General features: G+C 48.6%; 1 protein-coding gene across 1 annotated transcript in view; it reads right to left on the reverse strand.

Annotated features, from left to right (window-relative positions):
• Nucleotides 1-2356: 2356 nt before the first annotated feature.
• LOC108574682 (homeobox protein abdominal-A homolog) overlaps nt 2357-12542 on the reverse strand; it is a 31389-nt gene continuing 21203 nt past the window's right edge. The window contains exon 3 of the mRNA XM_017937306.1: nt 2357-2840. Coding sequence (XP_017792795.1) covers nt 2440-2840 — 401 coding nt within the window. The 3' untranslated portion in view covers nt 2357-2439. The remainder of the gene's footprint in view (nt 2841-12542) is intronic.

Genomic DNA, 12542 nt, shown 5'->3' on the forward strand with positions numbered 1-12542 from the left:
GTGGCCTGTCGAATTTTCTCGTAAAAAAATAAACTTCCTCGTCAGGAGCGTTCCTTCGAATTCGTACTTCGTACCAATTAGAAGGGACGTCTGTTTCATCGTTTCAGAATGAGAGAATGAACGGTTCGTTAGAGGTGTACCAATCGGAGCAACGAGGCGTTTCCCATAGATTTCCGCGGAAGGTTTCGCGAACGAACATGGGCGATCCGGGTCAGAGAAACGTTGTAACAAAGTATTTGCAAAAGAACGAAGTAGTGGTAGAAGGGAAAACAATACAGACGAGCGAAGAGAAAAATCGAGGAAATGGGGTTTCTCAGGTTGGAACGGTTACGAGAAGGATTTTGCGTCAGCGGGAGCAGATCTCGCGTGGTACTGGCCGCGGACGTCAGAAAAGCTGCAGAAATATTATCGCGAGAGACGTTAATTCGCCTAATTACAACGCGAGAAGCCTCGGAGGGAGGTAATCGCGAGCGTAAACCACGGTTAATTAACTCTGGAAAAGGAGCTCGGTAAATGGCATCGATTTGTACCACTAAATTCCTCTCTCTTTCTTTCTTATTGAAAAAGAAATCTGCCAGCAGCATGAAATTAACCGCGTGCGTGTGTGTGTGTGTGTGTCTACACGCGCGGTTAATGCATGCGCCGTCGGTTTTCCTATAATCGTAGAGAGAGAGAGAGAGACAGAGAGCTCGGTATCCGAAGAAGTTATCTGAGGTATCCAAAGTCCGCAATCGCACGAGGAGATACGTTCTTTCTTCGAGTTGGAACGAGGGCGGTCGAACAGCCTCCTCTCTGCACGGTCCGCTTCCCGCCGCTCATTCGCGCGAGACTAATCGTAACGCGAATCTCTTCCTGTTATCCCGCAAGATCGGTTCATCCCCGAAGAATCAGTCGGCTAATCTCTTCGCGTGTACCGTGAGATCTAACTTTCAACCGATTTCTCTCTCACTCTCTCTCTTTCTCATTCTCTCTCAATCAAACTAAACATCGATCGCCCAGATGTTGGAGGAAAATTGGCAGTTCCGAAGGACGTTTCGATATACAGAGGAGGGGGTTTTGATGGTTTCGATGGTTAATGGTGAATACCGGATGGATCGAGAGGTGTGTATGTACGATGTGTAATTACAATTGATCAGAGTTCGAAGCGGCGAAAATTTGAAAGATCAGGCCCGCGATCGTCCGTGTTCCGAGGCTTGATTGGCGGAGAGCAACGAGTATTCGTGTCCCCGTTTCTTTTTTTCTCTCCCTCCGTTCGATCGTTCCAGCACAATTAGACGAAATTCTTCGACAGCCTCGCTTAATTACTCCCTACCACTACCGCCACGCTTCTTCCCCGTCGGTATTAATTGATCGTCTCGTCGGCGCTGCCGTTATATATACACGAGATCTTTCTCTCTCTGCTGTATCTAATCGTTCTCTGCTCGTTTCAAACTAATTCTACGTCCCCGTCGGTTGTCGACGCGCGATCGCTTGGCTCCTCGTGCGTGCGTGGCAGTTATCGTGGCAACCTTTCATCATCGTCATCGTCGTCGTCGTCATCGTCATCCCCGCTGTTCATCGTCCGGCAATCGCGATGACTCGTCGTCGCGGCCGATTAACAATTACTACAATTATACGCTCTAGGAATCAGTCACAGGCTAGGTCCAACTCCCTTTTGGCCCAGCCAAATAAGTACGTAAGTGGTTTCGTTTTTTTTTTTCCTTCTTTCTTCTCGAGGGTGTACTTGCTTCTAACACGCTTCGCGTTTCTTCTCTCTACGTATAATCTACGCTCGTCTCTCTTTCTCTCTCTAGTGTCTACACGATTACTCTCTGCGTGTGACGTGTTTCTCTCTCTCTATCTCTCTCCGTGTTATCCTTCCTTCGTAAAAGACAACAAAGACAGGCGAGACTTGAAACATCTATTTCCCCGCTCGCCTCTTCCGAGTGTTATCGACGCGCACAGGCTTTCTCATCAAAGTGAGAGAAAAAGACAATGGCGCACGGTGCACCGTTGCCTCGCCGCTCCGAGCCGTAATCTTCGTTTCCCTTCGTTCGTCCTTCTTTGTCTCTTTCCGAACCACGCGCGATAACCGGAAAAAGAGAACAGAGAGAGACCGATGCCTCCTACGCGTAAGGAAACATCATTGCGTACCAAGGTCGCGAGAGCCTTGGAGAAGCGAAGAAGACCACGGAGAGAAGGGGAGTCCTCCTTCTCGTGTGGCTGTGTGTCTTCTTCCGTGTGTCGTTCGCGAATGTTTTCGAGAAAAGGGAGAAGAAGAGCGTAAGTATGTTCGTTCGTTTTCAAGTTCCTCTCTCTCTCTCTCTATCTCTTGTTTTCTACCTACGACCCTCTTTTACCAGCTCTAACACACTTCGCTTCGATGTCCGCGTCCAGGCTGCTGTGTCCAGTCTCTTGTTTCCTCTTTTAAAAGAAAGACAACCGGCTGAGCAAAGTCTCCTATGTGGGCACCTTACTAACCGCCTTCAGAAGATCGCTCTGCGTCTTGTCCAGACCGCTCACGTGATGCTGTTGCTGATGCTGAAGAGCCGCGTTCTGTTGCTCCTGCTGCATCTTCGCCTGTTTCTCCGCCTGCTGTTTCTTCATCATGTCCTGCTCCTCGCGTTCCCGCCTCGCCTGCTCGTTGATCTCCTTCACCGCCCTCAGCTCCTTCTTCAGCTTCATCCGCCGGTTCTGGAACCAGATCTTGATCTGTCGTTCCGTTAAACAGAGAGCATGAGCGATCTCTATTCGCCGTCGTCGCGTCAGGTAGTGGTTGAAGTGGAACTCCTTCTCCAGCTCGAGCGTCTGGAACCGCGTGTACGTCTGTCGACCTCTGCGCCTCGGACAGCCATTTGGCCCTGGAAACGTCAGAAACGCAGATTTGCCTAGGTTAGTTTTTTCATGCAGGGTGATTTGTAGTTTAACCCTTTGCACTACCACAGCCAACTCGTGTTAATACAACTTACCATATTTCTTAGGGGGCGGGCAGGGACGTCCTTCGGTCTTCCAGTTTACAGATTGATCAAAATTCACCGACTCGAATTTTTATCGATTAAACGTTTCGTATTGAGAATTTGGAAGAAGAAGTTGACTGTTGACTTACTGTTATAAGTAAGCACGGAAGAAGTGCAAAGGGTTGACTGTCTAAATAAAATTCAATAGCGGTGTATACGTTCGAAAAATAATCAAGTTTTCCCTTCGCTGACGCCGAGAAGCACGATCGTGAAGACGAGTTTCCTACGTATTGCAGTCTGTTCTGAATCCATCTCGTAATTGTCTACCGTTAATTCAATTTCTCGACTGCACAAGCGGCGAGCAATAATCGTTCAGCCGCTCGTTATATATTAATTAGCGCATCAGCTTTATTAATTTTATCGCGCAAGGACCGAGTCACCGTTCTATCTCCAATTAAACTGTCACCTACTTTACACACACACACACGCACACACACACACCACGGAGTTTTGCGTGGCAGATCCGAACCCGGTCGGAAACGTCAGTTTTTCCTCTACGTAAATCTCTCTCTCTCTCTCTCTCTCTCTCCCGTGGAACGACCTGCGTGCCGCGCACAGCCACAAATCTCCAACTCTCTCCTCGCTTTCTCTTTCCGGGAAAAAAAGGAGCAGCACTTTCCGGATGGTCACTTTATTGCAGGGGTTGAACGGACAAGAAAGAAAGGGGGAAGAGTGAAGAAAAGAAAATAGAAAGTTTCGGGAGGAAGTCTGCAAGGGGGAAGAGGGAAAGGACGAGAAACCCTTTCCAGAAGTGCTATTTTTTCCTTGCCTTCCGACTGAAAAAAAACTTTCTCCGGATGGCGAAGTCGAAGTCGTAAAACGGGGTACAACACGCAGGCTTTGCTGAATTTTTTATGGTGTTTAGGTAGCTATCGAACTGCGTCGCCACGTTAACCAGGTAAGGACCGGTGCTTGTCATCTGGTTCGTGTACCTGAAAACGTCGTAAAGCTCTCTCTCTCTCTTCCTTCGACAGGATAACACGCAACCTTGTTCCCATTCAAGATTTTCCAACGTGTCGGAATAATTGGCGAAATCACCGCGTTTCCTTTACACGACCCTTTAATCCCCCACTCCATTGAGATATCGCGATTCTCTATTGCCGAATAAATATCGCGGAATCCCCCTCGAACGACAGTTTTACCTGTTAAGAATATCTCGATTATTCGCAGATTATTCCGGCGTGCATCGGAGAAAATGGCCGCGAGCAGTGCAACAGAGTTGCCGGGCCCGATAAAGTCCTCGCCGGCAATTTTCGCAATTGGCTCGAACGTAATTTTACTTTCGGCCGTGCAGAGAGCGGCGGCGGCGCGAAAGGGTGGGCTCGCGTTTTCAGTTGGTCGACTGAGAAACCGGTTTCCCCGGGCGCAATGAGCAGTCAGCCATAATACCATCATTCTCGGGAGGACGCTGAGTGGCCGTATTATTGCCTCGTGATGAAGCAAATACGCGGCTACCGGCCAATAAAAGATAGCCAGATTTTCTGTTCCGTGCATGCGCCACCTCTCGCACCGGAAACCATCGACGTCGTCGATTTAAATACTCTTTATCCACCTCATCCCCTACGTTAACAAGAGACGCGTCACTTTTCCCTCGCCAGTTTCCCGTTCGATTACGAGGACAAAGGTAAACGACAACCGGAGGAAGAGTGTCCTCGAGTTCTCGAGCCGGTGTGCTTCCCCATTTTCCCGTCTCTCACGAGGCTCGGAAGTTCCGCGGGCACATTCACCGTGCGCGCCGAGTGACACGCGGCATCAGCCATCCGGTCGTCATCGTTCAAAGCTGGGCAAAAAAACCACGAGGGAATGCGGGGAATGCTGATATTGAATTCAGCATGGCCGTTCGTAGCAGTGCGGTCCAGGATTCACTGGGTGTGTGTGCTTCCTCCAAAACATTCACACGAACGTCTCTCCTGCTGTGAATCTCTTCTATCCGTGTACGTGTGCGTGTGTGTATACGTGTGCGTGAGGGAACACAACAGCATGGAGAGTGAACGTGGTTTTTGTGTGCGTGAGTTTAGCTCGCCGGTGCAGCCACAGTCACACGCATACACACACAGAGAGAGAGTACAGAGGGTGGTTGGCGAAGCTGGGACCATAGGTTACCTTGGCAACCGGAGGCAACCATTCCATCCTGCTGGCGGCATATCATGCCAGGGGCGAGTCAAGCAGCCAGAAAACCCTTCGTTGCATCCTCCCTACCGTGCTCGCCTCGCCTCTTCTACACGCGCGCGTCATAGAGTTGGCTGGCTCCTCGACCACCGGTGAACCCGATTGTCCCCACACTTTGCCCGCCATAAATATCCGCGGCCCATCAGACGAGCTCTGCCACGAGCATTATCAACAATTTCACTGGATCAAGCTAATGTCCATGCAGAATTTACCGTTCTTTCCGCCCCTCTGGAAAGTAGTAGCTGCTGCGTTGTAGGTGTGCGAGAGGCGCTAGTTCGTGCTTCCAGGGAATGCTTAATTTACTTTGCTATCGAGCCTTTTCTCTTTACTTTACTTTCTTACACTTTTGTCCCTCTCGTTTTTTTCTCTTCCCTTTTTTCAGGTGGCGTACGGGAAAATGGAGGGAAGGAGAAGAAGAGACGAGGGAGAGTTGGAATAGGAGAGGAAGTAGGAGAGAGAACATTGTTTCAAAAGGAAATCACCCGACGCTGCTTAGTTATTTTCAAACGACGTTCTAACCGATAACCCCGGGCGATCGAAGATCACCGATAACCTCACACGACGCGATTATTATAAAAAAAGGTGACGAAAGAAGCGTGTAATATGCGTCTGCCAGGCTTAGCACATTAGATAACCCCCTTCCCTCTGCCACGTAACACGACCATTTTCTCCCGTTTATGGCCATTCATTCGCGCGATTATTAATATACCCCCGATAAACCGGCTTACATTTATAATTGATAATTGATAATTGATTAATCATAAATCAACAGACTCGTAACAACACTCCAACATATATATACACACTTATTTCGTTCTCCTCTAATTTCCGCTCGTTCCCCCGTCAAGGCTTCGTATCGAAATTTCAATTAACTCGCGGCCAACGCGAAGACATGGAAACACGGTAGGAACGGTGACAGTGATTGGCGCGGATCCACGCGAATTTCTGCTTACGAATTCGCGCTAATTAGCGACAGGTCGCGTGTGATTTAGGGACAAAGGAGTTATGGTTGACAGGCGGTGGCCCATTTTGGCAGAGGGCAGTGGCAGTGACACGGTGCGCGCGCGCGCCCAACACGGCGGGGCCTGTAAACCAGAAGGGCGAAGGCCTGCGCCTAATTGCGGCCATATATTAAGTTTAATATCTGCTTTCGGTCGCCGCACGCGGCTTCACCGTTCGTCGAGTAGACGGGGATATTGCGGAAGTTTGCCCGACTGCGTCGCCTCCCCTACGACCTAGCCACCCCCGCCCTCTCTCGCGTACCCCTTTGCCTCCTCGCCGCGCGTTTCCGCTACTGAGATTCTATCAATACTCTCTCTCTCTCCCTCTTTCTCTCCCCACTGTCCTCCTAAGTTCGCGAATTTATACGAAATCCGTGGAATCGAACTTTAAACGCCTCGATTACGCCCGACCGTCCTCTCTATCCCGGGGAAAAACTTATCTCTCGTCCACTCTCGAGACTTCGAGGTTAATACGCTCGCTGAAATAGCGAGTTTCCGTAAGGGTGGTTCTGCCGTGGAACTTTGGTCGAACGCGGCCAAGTTCAACCTATCCAAGACGAATTTCGGTAATGAACAACTGATAAATTCAATTACCGTCTGTAGTTTCTTTTACGAGATACTTGCTTCGATGTTTTCGGATGTTTAAAGAGTTCTGCGTGCAGAAGAAGAGCAATAATTACAGCGTGTCGCGTTTAACTGGGAAGCAGGAAAGTAGAGGTCGCGAAAAAATTGACATAGATAGTCCTTTTCGAGTACTCAATTAAAAAAAATTAAGTTCACCTTGAAATATGCTAATTATACCAGAAAACAGCTTTCTTAACAACAATTTTCCGCATCTTCAACAGTCTGCGAGATACTCCCGCGTTTCCAATTAAACCAGACCCGCTGTAGCTTCGAATATTTGCTAATTGCAGTCGTTTTATCTGCCCAAGAGATAAGAAGTCTCTCCAATGGATACGTACCCGTCGTGCAACGCAAAGGTTTCTAATTTCTCCTTAAAAAAATCCAATTCTGATTGCCGATACGAAAGGAAAAAGTGTGATTTACAACCGCTGCTAAGGTAATTTAAAAATGACTCAAAACACAGAACCTCGTGGCCCCACTTGAGAAGGAGACTCCGTAAAACGGCGAGGCTTCCGGTTTCACGGTTTAAAAAGCAGGTAGTTTCCCTTTTGGACGGATCTGGCGTTAACGCCGTCGTATCCATGGATCTCCTTCGGTTTCTTTCCATATACCACTCTTCTCGCCCCATGCGATAACAGGAGACGCGATAAATCGCTTCGAGGGTAGTTAACGTCGGTATCAGGTTGACCATCGTGGCCATCAGAGGCTATATCCGCTCCGATATCGAAATCGAGGGAAAAACGATCCTCCCTCATTGCCCCCGGGCAATACTTGTCGCTCCTTCATATTTTTATTCGTCCTGCTAGGCAATCGCAGAAACGTCGATTACGAAACCGGCTAAATACCCGCGGGAATACCTCGCTGTGTGTGTTTCTTTTCTTTTTTTGCCGATGCCTTGGCGTAACCCACCGTTCGCGTTGCGCAATTCTGCGAAAAACGCATGGAAATCGCCACAAATTACGCCGCGACGGGCATTCGCAATCACAAAGAGAAAGGTGCTGCTTGCCGCGTGAAAAAATCATCCGCGTTGCGTTCCTTCGCTTCTGTGTTACTCCAGTATTCGTATCTGTTCTACCGTTTGGTGAAATTGTAGAAACAAATATTTCGGATGAGTCTGTAATCTCTCTTTTCGAGTAAATATGGAATCTCTCTTTTGGAGAAAAATATGGAATCTCTCTTTCGGAGAAAAATACGGAATCTGTTGGAAGTGGAAGATGGAGGAACGAGGGAGAGTGAATGTCAACATTGTGGTCGAATACGATCAGGATTTACAATGAGTGGGTAAGGAAAATAGGGGAAAGAACGTGAAGTGGAACGAACAGACGTTCGTTGTGGAACGAAGAGGAGAGGCGAGAGGCAGCAATAGCAACGCGAATAGAGGGCTAGGTTGTCGTAAATCTAGAGGGGACGATTAAACGTCAAGAGCGAGCCTCGTACGCGCCTCTCCGTTGTGGTTTCGCTTCTTCTGGACGATCACGGCGACGAAACGCGGCTCGAAAACAATAACGCGCCGCTTTAACTGCCATTTTAAGTCGCTTCGTTCGCTCACTGGCGTTATCGGGTCATGGCGGTTCGCGGTTATCGGTCAACGAGCAGCTCTTTCATCGTTCGTTCAACGTTACTGCCAGCCTTTCTTTCCTTGTGTCAATTTTTTCACGCTGTCCTTTCATTTTCGCTTCGGACTTTTGATATGAAATATGTGGAAAAATTCTAGCCTCAAAGGAAATCCTACGACAATGATTTAAATTTGAGTCATTTGGAGTAGAATTGTGTCCTAATGATTATTGAGAGTGTTGAGATACACTGATAATTATACTCATTTCAACTAATTCAGGACACGAAAGCCTAAAAAATACTACAAAGAACCCTTGTGTGAGCTCTTGGAAATTTGTTGAACTACCTGAAATGCGTTCATTTACCCTTTAGAAAAATTCCAGCCACAAAAATCCTAAGACAATGGTTCAATTTTGAATAAATCACAAACAACCTTTGAATTTTTATTTGAGTCTTTCGGGACAGAACCCTGTCCAAATGTCCCTGTCCCTGATTATTGAATTCTGACTGAATTCTGATTATCGAGGGTACCTAAATACACCGATAATGATAATTGTACTCATTTCAAGAAATCCAGTCCGCGAAAGCCTAAAAAATCTCACAAAGAATCCTTGTCTGAGCCCTTCGAAATTCATCCACCTCAGCCACGAGAAATGTATAACCGCCATTCCACCTCGACAATGGCGAGTTTACAGTACAGCCACGCGAGCATGAGCGTAAATCAATTAATATACATATAATGTCGAAATCCATACTGTGCACGCTTTACGCGGAGAGCTCGTACGAACATGAGGGTTCTGGAAATAGAACGACGTTGAGTTCACGGGGACGAAACGATGAAAGAAGACGAGAACGGTTGGTGCTAGGCGAAACAGAGAGAGAGAGAGAGAGAGAGCTGGCGCAGTTTGAAATGGAAACGGGATACATCCACTGACAGCCGGAATAGCTTCGATCGCCCGGTAAATTCGCGTCTCGAGTTTTATTCGTAGTACGTTTCACTTACTTTGTCGCTTTTATTCCGCATTATTTACGCGTGCCTGAGTTATTATTTCACCGAAAACACCGGCCAAGCCGTGTTCACTGGGCGGTAAACGCGTCTCGTACGGCCGCGACACCTACCTCGTTCTCGTATATTCCCGCTTCCTCTGCTCCCTTTTTCACCCCAAACATCCCCGTGTGAGTACTCGCTTACGTTTCGGTAGAAGCGAGATGCCACCCGACACCGTCGCGGAATAAATTCGCGGTTGATTCATAGAGCGCGTTTAAAACCCGTAACGTGGACTTTTAACGAGGGCTGGATTCGTTAAAATTTCTTCGAGAATTCTCCGAGATGATCAAAGTGCCCCGAGATTTGTGTAATCGAATAAAGAGGAGATATACAGGGACGTAGAGTTGTTCTGCGATCTAGACTCGTACGTTTGCTCGGATATTAATTAATATAGGAAATACCTTGGCGATAGAGAGAAAAGTATTCGAGCGGCTGTGATTACACCGGGAGAAACCGTCACGGTTAAATTAACAGGCAGATTTAATCGGTCACCCTTTCGTGTACCGATTACAATAATCACCCACGATCAGCGGCGCGCATAAAATTACCATAAATGAATCTCTGGCAGACTACGGTTGCTTGCTATCTCTCGTCCACTGACGTTCTCACATTCCCTCGTCTCTCCCGCAGTTGCGAGCAGCTTTTCTTTCCATCGGCACAGGACGCCGCGTTTTCCGGAATCTCCCGCCGCACCTGAATAATTCCTTTCCCGTTTCACGCGTCTCTATCCAAGCGCTCGAGTAAAAATACAAAATTCTACTTGAAAATTTCCAAATTGTCGACCTTCCTGAACTCGCGTAATTTTTCAGCGCATAGTGACTCACGCCGGTCTCTCGCGCCGATCTTTAACCTTTTAGGTACGGCGCGCTCGTCCGCACTGGCCGCGGATGGCACGAAAACCGTTCATGACGATTCTCTGACACGTCTACTCTTCGACGACAGCCTCGATATTGCCAGGAAATGCGGTCTAGGCGAAACAAATGCGAAATAAAGGAAAAAACGTATAATACCGTCCGAAATCATGATATCCACGAAAGTCACTATAGTGGCGTACCGTCCAAATTGGTGCCATCCGCGGAAGCCACTATAGTGGCGTACCGTATCTAAAAGGTTAAATGATCGGAATATGGTGTTTATAGCAAGGTGGATTGCGTCGATTGTTTCTAAAAAATAAGCGAATTCCGATTTCGTAGGACCGCCACACGAGTCTAGGTGGGTTAAGTAACACTGTTTCACAGACAGCGTTACCATCGCGAGAAGAAAAAGCGCGAAACTCGGGTACCACGAACTCCTGCCAGAGAAGGGAAGAGAAATTCCGAGAAACCTTAATCGTCTCGAAGGGACGTGCCATCGCGTCCAATCAACACGAGTTACCTTCTAGGCTCGCTAGGTACCTGCGGGGAACGCGGCAAGTCGGCCACGAAAAGTGCGAGGATTAGCCGGATAAATCGTCCGAGGTTGGAATTGCTAGGTAGAGAGGGAGAGAAAAAGAGAAGGATAGAGAACGTAGGAGTTATCGCGACCATTTTTCCCCAGTCCTCTCTTCTTTCTCTTTCTCAGCCTCTCTCGTTGTGCACAAGCCCGTCCCTCTCTCGCGCTGTTCGCCGTGAAAGCCCCCTTCCTTCCGACTCGTTCCCTCTAGCAGAGAGGCTGCAGTGACCCGAGACGGCGATCAAGCGATTCGTGGGTCGTGGCTGGGCCGTATCTTCTCTCCCCTTCTCCCCCGGCGTCTCTCCTCGTCCACCCTCGTCGCTGTCTACATTTTTCACCGGCTCGAGATTTTATTCGCCCGCAGTGCCGCGAAATTAAGCCGTTTTGAGATATTTATGAATGGATCGAGCACCGGGGCGCTGGACCCGCCGCTCGAACAAAGAGGGACGCCAGAGGCAGCGCCCTCCTCCGTCGTCGTCGTCCTCCATGGCTTCGCAAACGATTTGCGAGTGTTGTCGAACTAGGCTCGCTGCCGCTTTTTCGTTCCTTCGAACTGGCCTCTCTTCCTATACACTCTCTCTTTACCTCGCTGCATTGTCTATGGAATTCCTCGAACGGAGCCGGATAGCAGGCATATCTGCTATATGATGTCACGTATCCGAATACATTAGTCGCCGGTCATACGGTGGCTTTTTTTAGACAACCAACGCCGGACGAGGACGTGATTAAAAGTTCAATTTTCACCGGGTGTTATTCGTTAAAACTCTTTCGGTCAAGCCAATAAGCCACTTCACGAACGTTCTATCGCTCTCGCCGATCATTGTTGGCGAAATCTTGTTCTATCTACGCACCGAGTCTGTTAGAGCTCGTATTTTTTCACACGGTGACGACTAGTTGGATAAAGTAATCTAGATTCGATGCTCCATTTGTCGACCGGAAACTTTACGATAACCATTCCTTTCGAGATTGTTCGCAACGACTGTCTCCCCCGGTGCCGTTCGACCGTTTGACAAACGACGGTGAAGTAACAGAAATCTGAAGCGAAGTGTAGAAGAGAACGAACGGCGCTGTTGCTCCAGGTAATCAGTTTATCTATTCGCGAAACCTACGTTCCGTGCTCTGGACAAGCCACGAGTCGTGTCGCCGTGGAATATGAGTAATGGCGTTCCGATCGCGACAATACTCGCCCGCAGAGAAACGATTTAGCGGCTCGCGTGGGCGTGAGCGTGTGCGTCGAGATAAAGTGAAGAGAAAAAAAGGATTCTTTCGAATTTCCTGTCGCGCCAATATTCTCGTCATCGACACAGCCGAGATTTGTGCGCAACCGAGTTGGAATTCTACGAGTGCTGGGGCTACGCGCGGCTATTTATGGCGGCGACCGCGACAAAAGAGATAGGGCGGCGAGCGCAGTCTCCGGAGGAAAGTACCTCGCGGTACGAGGGATCATCCATCTGTCGTTCAGCTAAAAGCAGTCTCGACACACGTTGGTGTTGCTCACTTTTTTAAATTACCGATCTCTTCCGTACCGTACACACTACGTTCTTGACTTACGAGACGTTCTCGAGGGGAACCGGAGCAAGGAGCGGAAGGAGACACGTTTCAACCGCAACGTGGGTGTCTTTAATCTCCGCGAGGAGGAGGAAAAAACGAGAAGAAATAGGAACGAAGAGGTAAATGGCGAGAGGCGATCTCCATGCGCACAGGTGCTCACACACTTCT

This window comes from Habropoda laboriosa, unplaced genomic scaffold (assembly GCF_001263275.1).
Source record: "Habropoda laboriosa isolate 0110345459 unplaced genomic scaffold, ASM126327v1 scaffold203, whole genome shotgun sequence".
NCBI classification, from domain to species: Eukaryota; Metazoa; Arthropoda; class Insecta; order Hymenoptera; family Apidae; genus Habropoda; species Habropoda laboriosa.